The 23,447-nt window shown below is 35.8% G+C and overlaps 1 protein-coding gene across 1 annotated transcript; it reads right to left on the bottom strand.

Moving 5' to 3' along the window:
- Positions 1 to 300: 300 nt before the first annotated feature.
- On the bottom strand, positions 301 to 22,302 carry msi1b (musashi RNA binding protein 1b). Its single transcript, XM_048210361.1, has 14 exons — positions 22,170 to 22,302; positions 21,889 to 21,929; positions 20,843 to 20,924; positions 20,628 to 20,712; positions 12,833 to 12,874; positions 12,626 to 12,718; positions 7,640 to 7,688; positions 5,383 to 5,465; positions 5,172 to 5,289; positions 4,895 to 4,975; positions 3,717 to 3,773; positions 3,356 to 3,418; positions 3,032 to 3,186; positions 301 to 1,699 (listed from the first exon to the last, which is right to left on the bottom strand). Exons 1-14 carry the CDS (start codon positions 22,298 to 22,300, stop codon positions 1,658 to 1,660), a joined length of 1,122 nt encoding a protein of 373 aa, XP_048066318.1. The 5' UTR covers positions 22,301 to 22,302; the 3' UTR covers positions 301 to 1,657.
- Between the last annotated feature and the right edge of the window lie 1,145 nt (positions 22,303 to 23,447).

Raw genomic sequence — 23,447 nt, 5'->3', positions numbered from 1 at the left:
CTAATCATATGACGTGCTTCCACAATAAGATAATGCTGTTTCATCCTGACAGAAATCTTTAGTTTCGTTGTATTTTCACAAGTGTCCCGTGAACACAGATTTCTATGTGGGGGTGTTCAGTGAGCGCTTTCAGAAGAGACATTCAATAACAGACTGTGGGTGATTTGACATGCCCTGAAGCCACATGTGAATAATAAAAGACTGACAACATTAACAGGCCTAAAGTGAGTCACGCGTGCCATTTTTCAATCCTGTAGTAGGAGTTCTGAAATTTGAAATAATTTAATTGCCATTTCCAAATTTACTTTTTCATTTTTTTATTTCAATTTTCAGAGAGGGTCAAGCTTCAAACAAGAAACATTAAAACTTTCAAATATTAACAGCCATCCTGTTTACTTCATAAAAAGTGTTATATTAGTGTTCTTTTTTTTTTTTTACCAGTTCCAGAATCTTCAATTAATTGAAGTATATTCATATTCCAATTATTACAAGACTTTAAACCTCTAAAAGAGATTAATGGAATTGTGTTACGAATATAAACTTGGTAAATGCAATGTAACAGCATGGAAATAGGGGTTACAATTCACATTTTAAATCATCTTACTGAAGATAATACATTAGATCATGACAGCATCAGACATGCATTCGATCTCCAGCACACACAGACACACACACACACACACACACACACACACACACACACACACACACACTCACTCACTCACTCACTCAATAGTAGCATCATTCACATTGCCTTCTGTTTCTGTCAACAAAAAAAAAAAAAAAACACTGAACAAAACAAAAAAACAAAACAAAAAAAAGTTCAAGTTCATCAAATCATGAAAAAAACAAAACATTTTTGGACACGAAGAATTCATGCGTTTGCGTTCTTGAGTGTAAAAAACTCTCTTAGTCACGCTGACAGATCTCACCAGATCAAAAAGACATTATATACAATATTTTACACAAAGAAGGTCGAATCTAGGTCTGAGAAATATGTTCTCCTTATAATTACTGCTATTTTCATGATCAGTGTAATAAATCCAGTTGCAAAACTAACAAAATATACATTTTGATGTCCCATCACACTATATTCTTCAGTAGAAAATGTACCAAATGCATCTGAAAGTGATTTAGTCTTTTAAATACACTACAAAGATTCACATAGATTTGACACAGATTATTGCTCTTATAAGACTGTTCAACTGAAGACTTTTCTACAATTACAAGCCTACATGTACATAATGTCATCACAAAACTTTAAACAAGAACTGAGAGAGGAAAAAATAAAACTAAGACAAAAATACACACAAGTTGTTAGCATTTCAAACTGAGAAATAAACTAATTATTTACAGGTTTAGCTCTATATAAGAGGAGCAGGAGGTTAGTTAGACTGATATGACAGTAATTCATAAAACAGGAAATATGTCACATCACATTATTAGTGTTGCAGCCTTCATTCCATCAGATTAGGGCTGATTCATCTCATCCAAAACCATTCAAAGACAGAGAGCTTGATAAAATAACTATAAAACCCTGCTGCACGTAGAGTGCATCCATTATATTCGATTGAGATCATCACATACTTTAAAAATCCTTCCTTAAGATGTAGGGAAGACGTCAGAGTGATTAATACTATTGTACCTTTCACTCATTTCAATGGTAGCCGTTAGTAAATGCCGTAGCAATCAGAGGGCCCTGTGAAGGTGAAAATAGGCATTAATTGTAATGCAGCAAAACGGACAATTAATTCATTGTGGGCATCGGGTATTCTCGATCAATGATGTGACACTCATTTTTTTTTAATTCACACAAAATGCATTTCATACATACAATGACTTGGACACATCTTCTATGATTATCATGTTTTTAATTAATTTTTAGTGAATTATTATAATAAAAAAAGTAATAGATAACAATAATAATTATTATTTCTTAGAAAAATATGACTGCTTACTGCTTATTAATATTTGAAAATACTTGCAGACACTCCTGACTGTGTCAGGGTCAATAATTTGACCTTTTTCACATGGCAAGGTTAGTTCAGGTTGTTAAACGTCATGTGGTGTGGCTCTCCAAAAACGTAATATTTGAGAATATCGTATATTTGGAATCTTTTAACCTTGAAAAATATATTTTAAAATTTACTTTTTTATATAATTTTTGTTACTTGATGGATGTTTTAAGAGTCATTCAATTCTTTTTTTTTTTTAACCATATTAAATCATATGAAACCAATATGAATACAAAAAAGAACATTTCTACATTTTCCTTTTAACTTTGTCATCGGTGTTATTTTAATATTAATATTTCTAATATTTTGAATTAATTTTTATTTTTATATTTTCAGTTTACAATTTTAATTGTAGTTTAAGTTTTAGTAATTTTATGTGCTTTTGTCATTTTTATTATTTTTTAGATTTCTGTTTTAGTAATTTTAATACTTCAACTTATTTTATTTCAGTTAGTTACCAAATCAACATTTCTAATTTTCATTGACATTTTTTTATTTATTTAAATTTTTTGGACCCACTTTATATTAAGTGGCCTTAACTACTATGTACTTACATTTAAATTAATCATTTGATACAATGCACTTATTGTGTACATACATGTTATTACATTGTACTTACATTTTAAAAACACCTGCATGTAATTACATCTGTAACTAATTTCTGTAATTACATTTATAATTACACTGTTGACCCATCCCTTACACCTTACCCCTACCCTTAAACCTACCCATACCACCAAAGCTTTCCCTAACCTTACCCATACTCCACCTCAATAGCTGCAAAATGTGTTGCAATTCAATATGAACCCAATAAGTACACTGTACTTATTTTTTGATGTAAGTACATAGTAGTTAAGGCCACTTAATATAAAGTGGGACCAATTTTTCATTTAATATTTGCATTTTATTTTATTTTAGCTTTATTTCAATGACTTTTCTGGAAAAAAATATCTTTTTAATAGTTTTAGTTGACATTAACAACACTGCATTTGATTGATCCACTCATTCTGACTCACCCCAAGGCTGTGGCTGAATCCAGTGCTTGGAGCGGGACTTGCGGCGCTGATATAGCTACTGACAGTTGAGTCCTGACTGGCCGTTCCATACAGGTCTGCCATCGGCCCAGGGCTGCTGGTACCTAGAAACCCAGCTGAGCGAGAAGGATTTGAGCCTACAAAAAAATGAAATTCCACAATATCTCAATCACTTTTCATGAACAGGAAATCTTATACAGTAGATATATAGGTCAGATGGATAGTGAAAATGCACATTGGGGTGTGAGCGCTCGTTTCCTGAGAATAGGTCATGTGTAGGATGTAGAAAAAATGAAATTCTCGCACCTCTGACCACAGCTGCTGCTGCTGCGGCTGCCGCCATGGGGTTGTACGCCGTTAGAGGAATGGCTACAACAACATCCGCGAACACGCAGAACAAGCAAACAAACAGGAAAGAGAACTCAATCACTATCAACAAACAGTACGGCTTGTCTAAAACCAATGGGAAAAGAGCTTGCATCATACAGAGTACAAAATGATATGATAATGTGTGGTAGCGCCTGAGTAAGCTGTTAAGCAGGATTTCCTGGGTGGTGGAGTCACAGCGTAAACTTGCAGCACTCAAATCACACTTTGTTGTGTGTTGGAATACGGTGAGCGGGCACCATGAACAGTAGCTGCTTGTAAAGCTCATAGAGGGACTAACCTGTGAGCTCAGGGGGGTGGGGTGATGTCAGAAGGGGGGTCCTCTCTAAGTGGAATTCTAGAATAGAGATAAACACAGAAAGCGTTTAAACATACACACAAGTGCTGTTCAGACTACACACATGGACAAGCACTACAGGGCAAGTATACAGGCCTCAAGTGCACATAGATAGAAAGACAGTCTTGGACCGCCTCCCTGAGATTTACAAGCAGCCATGTGTCTCTATGAGTTTATTTAAATGACTGATTTAAATTCAGTTGCAAAACTGTGATATATGACAATATACACTACTGTTTGGAGTCCGTACCATTTTTTTATTAATAATTTTATTCAGCAAAGATGCATCAAATTGATCAAAAGTGACAGTAAATACATTTATAATGTTTTAAATATTTAATAAAATATGGTTGAAATATTTATATTGTTCTTTTGCACTTTCTATTCATCAAAGAAGCTTAAAAAATATATTGTTTTCACAAAAATATTAAGCGGCACATCCTTTTTCAACATTGATAACAATAAGAAATGTTTCTTGAGCATCAAATCAGCATATTAGAATGATTTCTGAAGGATCATGTGACACTGAAGACTGGAGTGATGATGCTGACAATTCAGCTTTGCATCACAGGAATAAATTACATTTTAAAATACACTCAAATTGAAAACAATTATTTTAAATTGCAAAAATATTCCACAATATTACTATTTTTACTGTATTTTTGATCAAATAAATGCAGCCTTAGTGAGCATAAGAGACTTCTTTTAAAAACATAAAATAATCTGAATATATGTGGTTTTTTTTTTACACATAAAATGGGAAATTTACATTTTTGATTTCAATTAGTATATTCTTCTGTGCATATGCAAATTGGGTGACATCAAATGCTTTACCAAGACAGCCAGATAATGTTCACCAGCATATTTAGCAACTAGTTAGTTATGTTGCTTAATGTTGGGGATTTGGATTTGACAACCTACCATTATATAACACTTTCTGGATAGTGTATATGCAATTATAAACTGATAATCAATAATTTCCTGGTTCAAACACCCAATATTTGATTATAGAGTCTAAAGATTCATTCCAGGAAAGAGTTAATACCCATGAACCAATGTGTGAAAAGCTGTACGGAGACACTGATACAGTATTACAGTATTAGCCAGACACTGAGTCTTACCAGGGAACTGATATGTGTATCCTGGTGTGAGACTAGTATAGCTGCGACCGGCGTATGTTGCTGCCTGGAACCCTGGATACCCTGGGGAAAAAATGTCACTCATCAAACTGTATTAAATTAACATTAATGAATGTAGTAGAATGAAAGTATAGAATTTGTATGAATTCTATGGCCTGTACAGATTGCACTTTTCACTCTTAACAGCAGAGGGCGGAAGAGTCCACACTATGCTTTTCATTACTACTAATCATCCATGCAATCAGTGCTACACTCTTACCCAGCATTCCTATGCCAAGCATGAAGGCGTCCATCCCATAGGGCATGACACGAGCACGACCTCTTGAAGAGCCTGTGGGTGACATCACTTCCTTGGGTTGGGCTTTCTTACACTCCACCTGTGATTGGAAAATGAAGACATCAGTCAGTCAAACACAAGTTGTAGGCAGTGTTTCTGAAACAAAACAGAGTGTCAGAAAAAGAACTCTCACCATTTTGTTGTTGATCTCGTGGAAATGAATTTCACAGACTTTCTCCACTACATCTTCATTCTCAAAGGTTACAAATCCAAACCCTGAGGAAAGAAAGAGTCCAGACACTCAGACTGCAGTTTACATTTGGATTTCCACTTCAGCCATCATTATAAACAATGTCTACAGTTCATATACTTCAGGTGAGAAGTTCAGATGAAACTGCCAGTGAAATCTACTTCCTTTTTCATAGACCTTGTTTAATGAATATGATTGTGACTTCACTAAAACGTACCATGATACCACTGTGTTTTTAGAACATGTACCAAGGGAGTGCCATGGTATACATCAAAGTACCATTCGATACCATCACTGTACTTTTTAATTAGGGATAAAGTTGGGTCCAAAAATGCTTTGCTTTTTAAAAAAAAAATATATAAAAGGTGTCATTACAATTGAATTATCAGCATAACAATTTGAGGGACTACATAATTTCTGTAGTACACTATGGTTCAAATGTTTGGGGTAACATTATAAATGACTTTACTGTCATTTTCAATTTAATGCAGCCTTACTGATTAAAAGTATTCATTTCTTTAAAATCTTACAGACCCTTAACTGACTTTTGAAGTGTATATCAATTACAGAATTTCTAATTATTTGGTATGTGACTAAAAAAGTTCAGTATCACGCAATCAGTGTCAATTTGTGTACTGCAGAATCTTAAAGGGTTAGTTCACCTAAAAATGAAAATTCTGTCATTTATTACTCACCCTCATGCCGTTCCACACCCGTAAAACCTTTGTTAATCTTCAGAACACAAATTAAGATATTTTAGTTGAAATCCGATGGCTCAGTGAGGCCTCCATAGGGAGCAATGACATTTCCTCTCTCAAGATCCATAAAGGTACTAAAAACATATTTAAATCAGTTCATGTGAGTACAGTGGTTCAATATTAATATTATAAAGCGACGAGAATATTTTTGGTGCACCAAAAAAATAAAATAACAACTTATTTAGTGATGGCCGATTTCAAAACACTGCTTCAGGAAGATTCGGAGCATATCGAATCTGCTGTTTGTAGCGCCAAAGTCACGTGATTTGATTTCACGTGATTTGATTTCACATGATTTGAACAGATTTCAGCTGTTTGGCAGTTTGGCAGTTTGACACGCGATCCGAATCATGATTCGATACACTGATTCATTTGTGCTCCGAAACTTCCTGAAGCAGTGTTTTGAAATCGGCCATCACTAAATAAGTCGTTATTTTGTTTTTTTGGCGCACCAAAAATATTCTCGTCGCTTTATAATATTAATATTGAACCACTGTACTCACATGAACTGATTTAAATATGTTTTTAGTACCTTTATGGATCTTGAGAGAGGAAGTGTCATTGCTCCCTATGGTGGCCTCACGGAGTCATCGGATTTCAACTAAAATATCTTAATTTGCGTTCCGAAAATTAACTAAGGTTTTACGGGTGTGGAACGGCATGAGGGTGAGTAATAAATGACAGAATTTTCATTTTTGGGTGAACTAACCCTTTAAATATTTTACCTCACAACATTTCCTTGTAAAATGTCAAAAAAGAATTCCTCTTTATATTCACATTTAAATGATCCTAGGTTGTGTGTTCCAGATGTTTGGACTCGACCAAGTATTTGTTAAAAAGGAATTTCATGTGCTCTTTCCATATGCCTGTAACTTCTCCATTTTGAGTTTGAATGTTTGTGAATGTGAGTGTCCTTAAGGTTCACCCTTAATACTGTAATTATACAGATTTCCTGTGACCTGTATTCTATTTTAAACCTTTGTGGTCATACACAAGTCCACTTTGCCTCCGTGAACAGTGCGATTTTCTCAACAAAAAGATGTGCAGCTAGATTTTTTTCAGGACAAACTTGCTTCTTTCTTCTTAAGTGCTGCTCTCATCCCCTGTCTGTCTGTCTCTCCATGTGTCTCATCTCCTCCACCTCTCCGCTGGGTTGAAAGGCTGCGGTAAAGCCATGCAAGCTGTCATAATCGATGTGCTGTAGAATCGGCAGGGGGAGGGAAGGGCGCTTAACAAGGTTTTAGCCTAAACCCCGATTAACGAACACACTAATTACTCAATCTCTCTCCTCACCTACCGCTTATCCTACAGAGTACAGGATGGAGGGCCATGGAGAGGAGACGGAGACAGATTGGACTAGGTTTTGGAAAGGAAGGGGCAAACAGAAGAACGGCTGGCATTGACAGGCTTAGTTATTTAATGAAAGATAAAGGGAAATTTACCTCTGTGCCTGTTGGTGGTTTTGTCAAACATAAGCATGGCGTCATCCACCTGTAGGACAGGAAGAGAAAGAGAGAAATTTATACATTCATTTATTATTTGTTAATATGTAGCATTAGTCAGTTTTCGATTCTATTATGAATTTCCTGTTGTAACAGGAAGTTTTGGGGATTTTTTTGTATATGTGCTTTAGTTACGTCATTGCCATGAACCATAATATGCTACATGATAGTCAGTTTCAGTTGATATTAGGGGGATTTGATTGGACAAAAATAATATGCATATATCTAACTGCAGTATCGTAGGGGTTTCTGTTAGAAGAGGCGTGAAAGTGTATTTTTCTTGCGTTTTAGTGTCTGTATGTGTGTGGGCAAATGTGCGTCACTGACAGACATCTCTCCAAACAGCTTAAACCCAAAATGTCAGAGGTGAAGGTCAAACTTAGAGGGCATAGTGTGAGAAAGATAGAGAGAGGAAGAAAAAACTGTTTCATATTCAATCCAAATATGAAACACAAGTCGACAGCCTGACCAATCAACACTTAATGTGCACAAACGCTCACAGTCTCTTGGTGAAAACAAACTAAAAGACCAATAACACTCTCTGCGCTCTCTCCGTTTCCTTTTACTCATCTTTTACTGTTTGTGCATGGAAAAAGAAATCCACTTGCCTAGTAGTGTAGTATGGCTTTCATTTAACTGAAAACTGGAACCAAATCAATCAGTTCAAGGTGTCATGTTCTCAGGTAATAAACCAGTAGTAGTAAATTTCTTCAGCAATGAGCCGCCTCTCGAATTTTCAGCCAAATAAATTTTACATATTGCTTTTCTAGCATAATTTTTGGCCATGGTGAAGTGCGTTCACACTGCTGACATGTTTGCCTAATGTAGCTTATTCGTGTTTTGTGCACAAAGCAGATACTGACACAGTCAAAATGTGACCTGTTTCTGTCAATGATTTCGGTTCTCCAAAACTATTCTAGCCAAAGCTGATTTTTTTTTTTTTTTTTTTTGCTGCTTCTGCTGAAAATTAATTTTATGCATATTTAATTTTCTGTCATTTGTGCTTGACAATATGGCAGTCTTGGACATAACAGCAAAATTTTTAATTTTTTTAACATTGTATTTTTAACATTTTCCAATCTGTTAATATTTTCAAGTAATAGACATAATGAGCAAAATTCCTGAATGCAACTTTAAAGGCCCTGAAATCGAAGAGCGAACTGATATAACATCATATAACATCACCTTCGAACTACCATTGTTTCGTGGCGATTACGTAATAGGTATTTGTGCTCTGAGACTCCGTCAGAGACGTGGATCTTCAGTTCATTTCTTTTGTTCAGTCCTTCAAGGTCAGATGTGAGTACAAACATGAACACTCTGTAGAGCTGCTTTATAGTAGAAAAAGAAGTTGTAGTTCTAACTGAATTACATTTTTTTTCACATTTTTCTTCATGTTTTTTTTACTGTAAAGCTGCTTGCTTTAAAGCAGTTTCTTATATAAAGTGGTATATAAATAAACGTGACGTGACGTGACCTGACCGGAGAGAAGAATCGCAGAGCTTGCGCAAACGTAGGCCCCATCCCATTTCTACCCCTTACCCCTTCCCTTTCCTGCTGCTAGAATGGGTGTAGTGATCATGGTAGTGAGATTTCCACTCAGGATCGATCACTTGTTGTGTGTTACCTGGCTGCCAGTTTCTCTGTAGCTTGGTAAACGCGCTATTTGAATTATGTGAAACAAATGAATAATACAGTTAAAAGAAATATCTGGTCATCCTTCATTAGCAAGGCAACAACAACTAACTAGTGTTTGTATTACATTGCAAAGAGCTCCGTTTTTGCAGCACCACAGTAGAAAACGAAACCATATCCGTACTAGCCGGCTCGGCACAGAATGGAACGGTTAAAGGTGCCATCGAACGTTTTTTTACAAGATGTAATATAAGTCTAAGGTGTCCCCTGAATGTGTCTCTGAAGTTTCAGCTCAAAATACCCCATAGATTTTTTTTAGTTATTTTTTTTAACTGCCTATTTTGAGGCATAATTAGAAATACTCTGATTCAGGCTGCGGCCCCTTTAATTGCTCGCGCTCTCCGCCCCCTCCCGAGCTCTCGACTCTATCACTGCATAAACAAAGTTCACACAGCTAATATAACCCTCAAAATGGATCTTTACAAAGTGTTCGTCATGCAGCATGTCTAATCGCGTAAGTATGGTATTTATTTGGATGTTTACATTTGATTCTGAATGAGTTTGAGGCTGTGCTCCGTGGCTAACGGCTAATGCTACACTGTTGGAGAGATTTATAAAGAATGAAGTTGTGTTTATGAATTATACAGACAAGTGCAAGTGTTTAATAATGAAAATAACAACGGCTCTTGTCTCCATGAATACAGTAAGAAACAATGGTAACTTTAACCACATTTAACAGTATATTAGCAACATGCTAATGAAACATTTAGAAAGACAGTTTACAAATATCACTAAAAATATCATGTAATCATGGATCATGTCAGTTATTATCACTCCATCTGCCATTTTTCGCTGTTGTCCTTGCTTGCTTACCTAGTCTGATGATTCAGCTGTGCACAGATCCAGACGTTAATACTGGCTGCCCTTGTGTAATGCCTTGAACATGAGCTGGCATATGCAAATATTGGGGGCGTACACCCCAACTGTTACATAACAGATTCGCCTGTTCTTCGGAGGTCTTTTAAACAAATGAGATTTATATAATAAGGAGGAAACAATGGAGTTTGAGACTCACTGTATGTCATTTCCATGTACTGGACTCTTGTTATTCAACTATGCCGAGGTAAATTCAATTTTCAATTCGATGGCACCTTTAAACAAACCACTTGGTCCGATGGAAAAGCATCTCCACCAGTCTTGTACGTTCTGTATCATTCTGTATTGTCGCGCCTGATTTCTGTTGATATGCACACTTAATTGCTGGTTAAATGTTACAGGACACTAATATAAGAAACTAGGTATGATGACGTGTGTAATGGTGTAGTAGTGGTGTCCCATTTCTTAGGGGAATATTTTCAACCCTACACCAAGGGGTAGGTGAAAAGGTATAAAATAGAATTGGGATTGGGCCATAGACACATCGCTATGATCAGATGCTTTCTTAACTGCTGTTTTCTCACTGATGTCATTTCTGATGTTTATTTTGTTATTGAGAGGAAAGCGTGCAGCACATATTTACATATTCATCTAAACGTCACTCTCAGCAACGCGAATGGCGTCGCAACGTTCACTAATATTATACCAGCAAAGGTATTCGCTGCGATTTTTGTTTTACACCCTGAGCAAAGAACAAACAAGAATTTTGCTGTGAGTATATCAGAGCCTTAAAGGTTAGAAATCTGAGAGCCGTTCTCACTTTTCACCCTTTTGTATTTAATATCTTGAAAACCTTTCTATTTTCTAGTATCTTTTGTAATTGAGTTCCAAATTGAGTCCCTTCTTGTTCTGTGTGCTTCTTCTCATGGTGTCTGTTTTTCTCTCTCCATCGCTCCCTCTCTCCATCCCTTGTTTAAACCAGGCCAGAACACAAAGTGACCAGTGAGGCAAACTAATCTGCAACTTCCCCGGGTGGCTGCGACTATCATCTCTCTCTTTTTTCTCTCTCTGTCTGCATTCCACACTCAAGTATGGCTCAAGAATGATGAATTATTTTCAGTCAAAGTTTTGCACCCAAATCACTGACAATGTGTAATTGAAGTGTGATGCAAAGAAACATTAGAAGATCTATTACAGAAGCACATCAGTTTTGGGGGTGTATTGTTATGCTACTTCAGTTATGAACATTTGTCCTCCCCCTAAACACACAGTCTCACCCTCATTTTCTCTCCTACACACACACACACCAAACACAAAACCTTTTGCCCGCTAAATTACTTGGGGACAATGGATGGGCAGGGTCACCGTGGTAACCGGGTAGGAGGGGGGGCTGAGGGCAGGAGCAGCTGTTCCATCAAATTAATTCAGATTCAAGTAATCTCCCCCACCTTCCCCTGCAAACAAAACTCACCCCTTCAAACTCTCAAACTCTACCCCAACTCTTTCTCTCAGTCTCTCTGCGCCTTTCTTGTTCCCTCTTTCATGCTTCCCTACCAAACTGGCTCAAATTTCACTCAGTACACCTCTGAAAAACCTCTAATTGATTAGTTTCTGTTATTTTATTTAGCCGTTTTAAAATTTTATTTAAAATTAATCATTCCGACTGTTAATTCTGATTGAACGATTCATGTTTGATACTATTTTAAATTGACTAGAAACAAACACATTCTACACTACTGTTCAAATGCTTGGGGTCAGTAAGATATATATATATTTTTTTTTAAAGAAATTAATACTTTTATAATACTATTTGAGCTGCTTACATCAAAGAATCCTGAAAAAAATGTATTACGGTTTTCACAAAGCATTTTTACCATTGGTAATAATAATAAGAGATGTTTTTTCAGCATCAAATCAGCATATTAGAATGATTACTGAAGGATCATGTGACACTGAAGACTGGAGTGATGATGCTGAAAATTCTGCTTTGCCATCACAGGAATAAATTACATTTTAACATATATTAACAAAAGAAAAATTGTAAAAATATTTCACAATATTACTGTTTTTACTGTATTTTTGATCAAATAAATGCAGCCTAGATGAGTATAAGAGACTTCTTTCAAAAGATTTAAAAAATCTTAATGACCCCAAATGCACATTAATGAAAGTGCATTACTTGGCAACTATAAACTGCTTAACATTAGACCAATGAACTTTATCTCTTATCGAAAGAATTGTTTATTCTGATTATTATCATAAGTATTTTATCATATTTCTTTTGCCAAGCCTAAGTACCATCACTTAACCATAGTAAAATCACCGTAACATGCTGCCTCTCAAGGCTTATCTCTTATATTTTATCACCATGATATCCCATAAAGCCTTCAATTGTTTCACACAAAGGCGACTTACCTTTCCGAACTGGTCAAAGTACTGCTTTACATCTTCAATAGTAGTGTTCACCGACAGGCCTCCAACAAAGATTTTCTTTGTCCGAGTCACCAACTGAAAGAGAGAGAGAGGGTGAAGAGATGAAGATCTTCAAAAATAACAAAAAATCTGAATATTATATAGCACAAGAGTCGGCGCCTTGACCATGTTGACCAGTCAGGCACATACCTTAGGCTGGGCTCGTCGCGGGAAGGCAACTTTCGGGTCAATCTAGAGGAGAGTTTGAGAGGAGAAGGTCTAGTTTAGAAATTCTGGAGAAAGAGGAACACTGACACCAACACACCCGGGACTGTAAATGAGAACATCAGTGAGAAGCTCACATCCTCTGAGCTCTGGTTTCAGTTGGTGTCTCTTGGCCCTTGCAGGGACATCTGCCTGTACGTTTTAAAGGCTCTGCCTGCACCCTGCATTAACTTTACTCTCTGAGAATGATGGTATATTCATACATGCAGAGTTCAGGGAAGGACAAGAGTGATGAGAAATGTGAAAAATAAATGTAGATTCATCTAAAGAGAGAACAACAGTGACAGTGAGAAACTATTAAGAAGAGAGTAAAGCTCTGTTCACACTGACAGTGATTTTATTGCTGGATGTTGGCAGGTCGCTGTGCTGTTGGTTGCTTGTAGGCGTTTCTAATATTATTGTTGGGCTGCACAATTGGCCGTAAGTTTTGGACATCCAATCATAGATGAGATGTACTGCCGGTAAAATAAGTGTCACTCTATTTTTACAATGAATCATTCTGGAAGGAAATTGCTTGTATATAAATCGACTCCTTGGAATTATAAGGTTCTATCTGACTTTTTTTTTTTTTTTTTGGTCAAAATTTAGTTATTCACATTCTATTTTTTTTTTAAATGTTGTGTACATTTTGGGACTTTTCATTTAGAAAACAAAAATGGAATGGAATGGAATGCAAAAACTTTGAAACTTAATATCTCAAAACTGCTCGGAATGCAGATAAAACCTTATAATTCCAAGGGAACGAAATGGAAGCAGTGCATAAAACATTATAATAACTTCCATATTCATAAAAGTCATAATTTTGAAAATTATATCCCTATATACACTACCATTCAAATGTTTGGCGTTAGTAAGATTTACAGTGTTTTTAAAATAAGTCTCTTATGCTCACCAAGGCTTGATTTACTTGATCAAAAATACAATAAAAACAGTGACATTATGAAATATCATTACAATTTAAAATAGCTGTTTTCTATTTTTTAAAACATTTGGGCTGCTTAATATTTTTGTGGAAACCTTGATGCATTTTTTTTCAGGGTTCTTTGATAAATAGGAAGATCAAAAGAACAGCATTTATTTGAAATAGACGTCTTTCTAACCTTATAAATGTCTTTATTGCCTCTTTTCATCAATTTAATGTTTCCTTGCTCAATATAAGTAACATAACATGCTCCACTGTCTTCCCTCCAAATGTCAGTCAGCGCAATGTGACTTTTCTCAACGCTAGCAGTCACCGCCGCTCATGGCAAACTGGGGTTCGCTTTGTCGCTGTCAGTGTGAAGTAACAAGATTGTAGTAACGACACAAATGACAGAGTGACAGGTGAAAAGTGTACAGGTTTCTATGAGAGGCAAGTGGAAATGGAGGAGTATGACTAGACAGAAGAGGCTGTCATGGCCACCTGTGACTGAGTGCACCGGAAAAGAGGGTCAGCTTTCCTGTAAACATCACTGGACGACATGAAAAACACTCAGGGAAACACCAAAACCATGTTTCTTTGGAAGAAGAGTGGTCAGAAAACAAAAGAAGGCACAGAAACTCAAGCAGAAAAGCATACTTGACCCACACACTCTTCTGACAGCCAAACAAAAGTATTTTGTTTGTTTGTGTTTGTTTGTTTTTGCATGTCTTTCTTTCTACTTCTTTTCTTTCTTTCTACAGATTTGAATATTGTTTAATGGTGTCTAAATCTGGAAAATGAGCTGTAAATTAGTGTCCAGCTCCTTGAAAACTGCTATATATTTGTAATTAAATACATTAAAACACTGTTGAAGTAGCTATAAAAGCTAATAAATCTGTGTAAATGTAGCAACAACATTTGATGATGTTTTATTTATGAACCATGTGTAGAAAATTGCTGTCGATCAGCACCCGTTGAAACAATAGACAAACTAGATTACAGATACTCAAGATACTCTATATTAGTCTATAGTCTAGTCCATCTATTTACCAAATGCTAGTCTACATCATGCTGTACTGAGGTTAAACTCTAGAAGACAGTGAAGGCAGTACAGCGCTAGCAGCAATAATGATTAGTCTGTCCGAGAGAGGGTTTGAATAGAGCTACGCTAAAGAGCTAGCACCTCTGAGGTAAACTACAGCAGTTTACCAGAGTTGCTTGTTTATTTTCACACACCAGACTACGAGTAACAGAGATTCTTTGTGAATCTAGAGAGTAAAATGAAGAGGCTAAGCTAATCTGAACAGAGATCTGATGCAGACGCTACGGTTTATGTCTATAGTTTCTAGACTACTCTGATAGTCACCTCCGGTCCACAACATTGCTGAGGCCACACCACTCCTGTGCACAATCAAAAACAAACAAACAGACACACACACAAACAAACAAAATCAACATACAGCCACCGACGCACATGAGAGGAAAGCTGAGGATAAAATGTATGGTCACATAAAACAGATTATTGTCAGTTGATTTTGACTATGTGGAGAGTGAAGAGACATTGTAAGTAATGGAATCAGCAGAGGCTTGTATGTTTAACCAACATAGACATTCAATAAAATCAGATTATTAGTGGTCGATCTGACACTTTTTCAGTCTTTAATATTTGTTAATATCTTTTGCATTTCAATCCAGGAAATTGGTCAATGAAAGTTGTTTTTTGTCTATTAATTATTAATTAAAATACATTAAAATGCAATTAATTTAACATGTTCTGAGTATGTTTTTACAGTACATTTAATCACTACAGGCATTCACAAAAAATCTGATTAGCGGTTGATAAATATGAGTTTTTCGACTCTTCTACTTTTTCAGTCTTTAATATTTGCTTATCTTTGCATTTTATCAAGTAAATGGTTAAAGGAAATGACATGAAATTTTAATTCTAATTCAAAAATGCATTAAAATGCAATTCAAACTTACAATGAATGAATGAATGAATGAATTACATTTCTATTGTAAACATGTTTTCTGAATTAAAATTTATTTTGATATTTTTTGGGGACCATTGAATCAAAATTGTTAAATATATCAAGGTGGTACACCTGTCCTGATATTATAATAAAGAAAAAAATAATAATTTAACGAATGCAATTCTTGAAATAGTCTTTTATTATTATTATTATTTAAATTATATTTTATCAAATTTGCTTCACTGCTTATAAAAACGTATATAAACAAATATATATGACCAAAATTCATAAAAAAAAAATGAAAACAGGTAATGATATTGTTAAGAAGTTCCTTGCAGATGCTCAAAAAGTCTCTTAAAATATAAGATAATTTTATGAAAAAGCAAGGTTCGTACAAGATGTAAAATGTCATGTGCTGCAACCCTCCAAAGCCTTAAATGGTATTCATAAATCAATAATTCATTTGTAATAAATAAATAAATAAAAATATTTTTTTTAACTTTTTTTGAAAATATTAAAATATTAAGATTTTAACTGGATGGTTACACCACATGACATTTTTATTTTTAACTTTAAACTTTTGTTAAACAGTATAAACGTTGTTTAAAACCACCTGAAACCAACATGAATACAAAAATCTAATTTCTAAGAACTTGACATGTTTTATGATAAGTTCACACAACAACGATGTTCTAAAAATGTAAAAGTTTTTTCTTTGTGTTTTTCGCGAACAGGCGACAACGTTTTCAAAATGATTCCATTCACACGGATCCACAAAAACAACAAAAAATGCTGTATTTTGCTGCCAGACCAGTAGTTGGCGATGTCACTTTGTAAAGAAACACTACGCACCTATAGAATGATATGCATGCGTGTGACGTCACTGCTTTCACAAATTCACGTTTTTGCAGTTTACACTGAGACGATAACGGTATTGTTTTCAAAAATTGCGCTTTGAAACCCATTTTCAAAACTTTGCGCTTTCAGTGCCCCAAAACGCTGTTGTCATGTAAATGAACAGCCAAAATACATGAAAAGGTTTCAATTTTTAGCTGAAACAGTGCCATGTAAATGCCCCTGTAAACATATAAGATTTTCCCTTTTCTTTATGTGGATACTCTTATTTCCCTTTGACTAAGAGGTCGATATTACAGTGAGAACGTCTTTCCGAGTTTGACTATCAGAACTGGTATTGAAGTGTACACTACAGCACTTTGTATGGAGATTGTGATTTGTGTGTTTACTTTGAGTGTTTTAAGACGCTGTCAATACTACTGTGTGGTTCAGGGAATAACATTCCCCTATTGATTCATAACTTTTCCATTTTAAGGAAATATAAAGCTTTCTTTCTTTAACATAAAAAAATATTCTAAACATGCATACATGATTTCTTAAATACAATAAAAATAATACATTCTAACAGTATTTGACCACCATGTGTCCTTAAACGGACAAAATTGCCATCCCTGTCAAAACTATTTCAAGTCAATAGACTTAACTAACCAGGTCAATCCTTTAGGGTCAGTCGCTGGAACCCTGTTAGCAGTGTGTATCAATCACATGCAGACAAACACACAAGCACACAACTTAACAGAATGATTGCATCGTCTACAAGAAAGTTCAACAGTGCGTCCCAAGACCGCTGACCAAAAAATGTGATTTTTATGAGTTGCGCCGTACACATTTCTCTCTTTCTTTCCTGGCCTCCCCTCCTCCACCGGCCCATCGCTGAGCTCGTTAAGCTAATCTCCAGTTTAAAGTCGGCCCAGGCGAGCAGCCATAAGGCACCTTCACAGGGGCACAGTCATAGAGGTAAAGCAGGACAAAGGCCTCCATGTTCCCCTGGCTCTGCCTGCCTCTCTCTCAGGGGGGAGGCACTTAGGAAACAGCACAAGCGACCACGCTGTGGAAGACTGGAGCTGAGAGACACTTTCTAAATGTTCTCTTTAGTTATTATGTTGGTTTTATTTAAGAGTCTGATGTGCTGTTCCAGTCTTTGTCAGCTTCAGAAAATGTTCTGAATAGTATGGAAGCTTATTTCCGGCACAGAACAAAAAATAAAACTTTTATGCTTTTATATATAAAAGTGTACTTTTTTTCAGTAACACTTTATTTTACAGTGTCATGTAGTTACATGTAGTTATTAGCTATTGTAATAACTATAAATTATGCATAATTACATGCAACTAAACCTAACCCTAAACCAAACCAAACCAGACCCTATCCTAAACCTATAGTAAGTTCATGTAGTTACTTAATATTACTCAGTACTTAAATGTATAATTACAGTGTAACAAAGACACCTTAAAATAAAGTGTAACCCTTTTTTCTAGCAATTATGAGTTTATATCTCACCATTGTGAAGTTTGTCATTGTGAGATTTAAACTTCGGAGTAAAAAAGTCAGAATTACGAGATATAAACTCAGAATTCTGAAAAAAAAAAAAAAATCAGAAATGTGAGATTTAAACTCAGAATTCTGAAAAAAGTCAGAAGTGTGTGATATAAACTCAGAATTTTGAAAAAAATTCAGAATTGTGAGATGTTGACTCAGAATTCTGAGAAAAAGAAGTCAGAATTACGAGATATAAACTCAGAATTTTGAGGAAAAAAATCTGAAATGTGAGATTTAAACTCAGAATTCTGAAAAAAGTCAGAAGTGTGTGATATAAACTCAGAATTTTTGAGGAAAAAAATCAGAAATGTGAGATTTAAACTCAGAATTCTGAGAAAAAAGTCAGAAGTGTGTGATATAAACTCAGAATTTTGAGGGAAAAAGTCAGAATTGCGAGATGTAAACTCAGAATTCTGAGAAAAAGAAGTCAGAATTACGAGATATAAACTCAGAATTTTGAGGAAAAAAATCTGAAATGTGAGATTTAAACTCAGAATTCTGAGAAAAAAGTCAGAAGTGTGTGATATAAACTCAGAATTTTGAGGGAAAAAGTCAGAATTGCGAGATGTAAACTCAGAATTCTGAGAAAAAGAAGTCAGAATTACGAGATATAAACTCAGAATTCTGAAAAAAAATTCAGAATTGTGAGATGTTAACTCAGAATTCTGAAAAAAGTCAGAAGTATGTGATATAAACTCAGAATTTTGAGGAAAAATGTCAGAATTATAAGATATAAACTCAGAATTCTGAGGAAAAAGTAGTCAGAATTACGAGATATAAACTCAGAATTTGTAGGAAAAATATCAGAATTACGAGATATAAACTCAGAATTCTGAAAAAAGTCAGAAGTGTGTGATATAAACTCAGAATTTTGAGGAAAAAAATCAGAAATGTGAGATTTAAACTCAGAATTCTGAGAAAAAAGTCAGAAGTGTGTGATATAAACTCAGAATTTTGAGGGAAAAAGTCAGAATTGCGAGATGTAAACTCAGAATTCTGAGAAAAAGAAGTCAGAATTACGAGATATAAACTCAGAATTCTGAAAAAAAATTCAGAATTGTGAGATGTTAACTCAGAATTATGAAAAAAGTCAGAAGTATGTGATATAAACTCAGAATTTTTAGGAAAAATGTCAGAATTATAAGATATAAACTCAGAATTCTGAGGAAAAAGTAGTCAGAATTACGAGATATAAACTCAGAATTTGTAGGAAAAATATCAGAATTACGAGATATAAACTCAGAATTCTGAAAAAAGTCAGAATTGCGAGATGTAAACTCAATTTTGACGAAAAAATCACAATTGTGAGATGTAAACAGAATTTTGAGGGAAAAAGTCAGAATGGCAGAGATATAAATTGTGAGATAAAAAGTCGCAATTACCTATTTTACATTTTTATTCTGTGGTGTAAATAAGTTTCCACAAAACAACTCGGTAAAATCTACGATGACTTAGTTTTGGGGTAATTCCAAACAAATCACCTGAAGTGTTCTGTATTTTTGAAGTACAGAAACACACAGTTTCATTGTGGTTTGCCGTGTACTACCTGTTGCCATAGTGCAAGGCTGTTTTCACTCAAAAGAGGAACTAGTTCAAACTTTCAGAAGAGGGAGAGAAAGAGATGAGAAAGTTTTTTTCCTTCTCCTTCAAGCCTCACCCTCCCTCCCCACTGACCCCCTGGGGGGTGACTCCACTGTCGCCATGGCAACCAACGGGCACCATTGTCCCAGGACCCGCCTGCTCTGCACAGTGACAAAGACTCTCACAAATAGATGCACCACAACCTCTCATCAAAGTTTCCTATTTTTTAACACTCTTACTCTTAATAGTAATTATTTAGCAAATACAAACACAAAATCATGTTCATTTTATGAATTGCAATTGTTGTCATTCATAAACTAGGCCTTACATTAAAAGAAATATACTTTTTATAACAGAAATAAACCTGTAAGGAAAACAGCATTGACACATCACAAGACTCAAGGACTTGCCACAAGGGAAAAATCGGAATTCCGCATGAGTCTAATGTGTTTGGTGAGCACTCTTGAGACAAGGCACCACAAAGGCTTCCCAGCAACTCCCAGCATACCCTGTTCGGGTCCCCTAGTTACCATAGCGATTGACACAGAATAGGAATGCTTCCCTGACAACCTCATTGAGGAAAGGCTGAGATGGGAACTTTTTCTCGCTCTCTCTCCAAATCTTCCCGAACTGTTTGACCAAAACCCAAAGTGAAAAGGCATGAAACCTCACATGCATACACAGCATCTGCGACTCTGAACGATTACGAATCGCCATTTCACGGCGTTACAGTCAGTCAGAGATACTGCACAAATACTCCTTAAAGAAAACGTGTACCTAAAGTGTTTAGTTAATTGGCTAATTGACAAAATAATCCAAAGAATGGCACTGACGCACAGGAAATGGTTAGTTAAATGAGGTTAAAACTCACAGTTTTGGAGTCCAGCTCATGTCTGGTCTGGGCCAGAACTTTGTCCACGCCAGCTTGGTCAACAAATGTGACAAATCCAAAACCCCTAGGCGAAAGAGAGATCAAAATTACAACACCGTCCTCCACCCATTCAGTGCAAAACGGACAATACAGTCAATAATAAAAGCCTTTGTATGTTTGTTGTCGCTTCTCAGTCAGGTTGGTCGTTCCCTTACCTCGAGCGCTTTGTAACTGGATCTCTCATCACCATACTCTCTTTCACTTCACCAAACTTGCAGAAGTAGTCCTTCAAACCCTCTGAGAAAGCAGGAGAAGAAGACTTATTCGATCACATTATGGATGAGAAGCTTAAACACTTTGGAAAAAACCAAGATTATTCGTGGATGACATCAACAGTGAACGGATGACATCATTAATAGAGATGATCTAAGAAGCCTGATGTGAAATACAAGGTGAGGTCATCAACATGTAGTGAAATATACAAAGCTTTTACATTACATTACATTATCCACTCTTTAATCATCTATTTTTGATGTCTACATCTAGATAGTTGCTTTAAAAACATCAAATATGATTTTCACACCCATACTTTAGGCTAACATTTGATAATAGTTATTAGGCCAAAATACGCTCCTTAGTTACCGACTTTGCTGTTAAGTTGGTGTCTGCCAAGTTTGATGAAAATGTTCATCTATTAAATGATCATAATAGCTGGCAGAATCAGATGACAGGGAGGCTATTAAGAGTTCTGTGGCGTGAACAATACCTCAGCGTAATTCAAAACAACAATGTGTCCTACATACTGAGGACAGCCTACAGCATGACAGCATTTGGTGAAACTTTCTCCATTCACTCAGCTAAACCTGTTGTATAGCCTTTGCACAAAGGATCAAGCCAAATTACAGTGCAAACCAATGGATGTTTTTCACCATCCAGGACTGCTTGCTTATGCATAAGATGAATGACATAACTGGAGCTGTGCAAATGATATGCATTATAAAAATGATTTTATCTTTGATTTAGTTCAATTGTCAGTATTTTCTTACATTTCTAATCAATTTTAAGCATAGATTTCCTTGAAAAAGTGGTTGAAAAGTTGCAAGTTGTAACTGATTTTACTGTACACTTTTTAGTTGGTTGCTAAATCTTTTCTAGATTTTATTCAGACCACAATTAGACAGTTATTCAGCGTTTTATTTCAATCAGATCTGTCTCTTTGGCTGACATCTGCAGATAGCCTGCTTAGTAAAGTGTTACTCACCTTGCGTAGTCTGCCAGCTCAAACCACCGATGAACATTTTGCTGTGAAAACAACACAAACATGTGATCAACAAGTGCGGAGTGCGTATAAATCTGAAAAGACATGGAGATCTTCAAGAGATTCAAATAACAGCAGTGATTCTCATCCGAGTGGATGTGAGGTGCGCTGGACACCGCCAAAACACGTTTCCCTCTTTGTTGAGTTACTTTTTAATTGATTTCGTCCGAACGCTCTTATATGTAGATATGTAAGTAAGAGGAAGATTTGTTTTGTTTTTTTACCAGGGGTCGTGCGGAGAGTCCGAGGAGGACAGGTTACTTTGGCTGCCTTCCGACTCCATTGCGCGGCTGTGTATCCCGTCCGAGTATGGTGCGAGAAAGGAGGCAGAAAGTGTGGAGAGGGGGATTGGCATGGGGTGAGTTAGAGCTCAAAGCCCAAAGACTCCACCTCTCTCTTGGTCCAGTCCCGACGTGAAACACGGGGGCTCTCGGGAACTGACCGGGAGTCAGTGGATTACCTTCCTCCGTGACACGATGATGACATCAGAACTTAAACGATTTAGTATCACGTTAACTGTTTCTGTTTTACCAAGTAATAGTGAATTAGCTCATTTAACAACATTATAAACATTTATGTATGTTTGTTATTTAGGCTATTTCAAATGACATTTCTGTGTTTTTGCTTACCAAAGCATCAAATGTCAGAGAAAATTTACAATAATGAAATACAAATATGGTAAATGGCTTACCATTAATGTTAATAATAATGAGAATGAACAATAAGACGTTAATGACTTATACAAAAGACTATACAGACAATAAAAAACGAATAACAACGAAATGTCAATATGAAAATCATGCACAAATGCACTCCCCTACCTGCGTTTGATCAATTTCTGACAGTTTAGGAGTGACATTTTAGAGTTTTTTCTCTCTTATATCTCTAATTTTATAGCAATGAGGGTGGAAATGAATCTCAACATCACCGGTGACTCTTTCTTTTGGAAGCCATGTTTGTCTGAGTTTGGCTTTTTTATGAGAATCCGTTTCTGACGTGTATTCAGACCAGACTTTACTCTGATTTTCACTTTCATTTTCCCAATCTTATGAGTAGGGGTTTTTGTGTGATTTGGTTTTGTTCAGCAGTCTTGCTATGACTGATTCCTCTCACTCTGCCATTTTCTTTTTTTTTTCTCCCCCTGACACTTGTTGATAAAACAGCTCTGGTGGAAACCCAGTCCACTCTGACCTCTCTAGAGGCAATCCATATCAGGACAGCATATCAGCATCACTATAACAACAATTTCAGAAATATAGATGCTGCTCAGCTGGAGTTTTCAACCTTTACAGACATAGTGACCCCCTAAAAAGTTACTGACTTGAAACACATTATTTCTACTTCCTGTTATTTGAAACCAGAACATGGTTTAAAAATACATTTGATTATAGTTCAGACAGATTTCAGTTCTCCATGCAAGACACAGTAGTATAATCTTTTCAAATTATCCTTTGTGAAAAAGACATAAACGCTGACTGTGTGCAGTGTGTGAGCAGGTGGTA

Source organism: Megalobrama amblycephala, linkage group LG12 (genome assembly GCF_018812025.1).
Source record: "Megalobrama amblycephala isolate DHTTF-2021 linkage group LG12, ASM1881202v1, whole genome shotgun sequence".
Lineage (NCBI taxonomy): Eukaryota > Metazoa > Chordata > Actinopteri > Cypriniformes > Xenocyprididae > Megalobrama > Megalobrama amblycephala.
The sequence above is the reverse complement of the archived record's forward strand: the minus strand, read 5'-3'. Positions and strand labels throughout refer to the sequence as shown.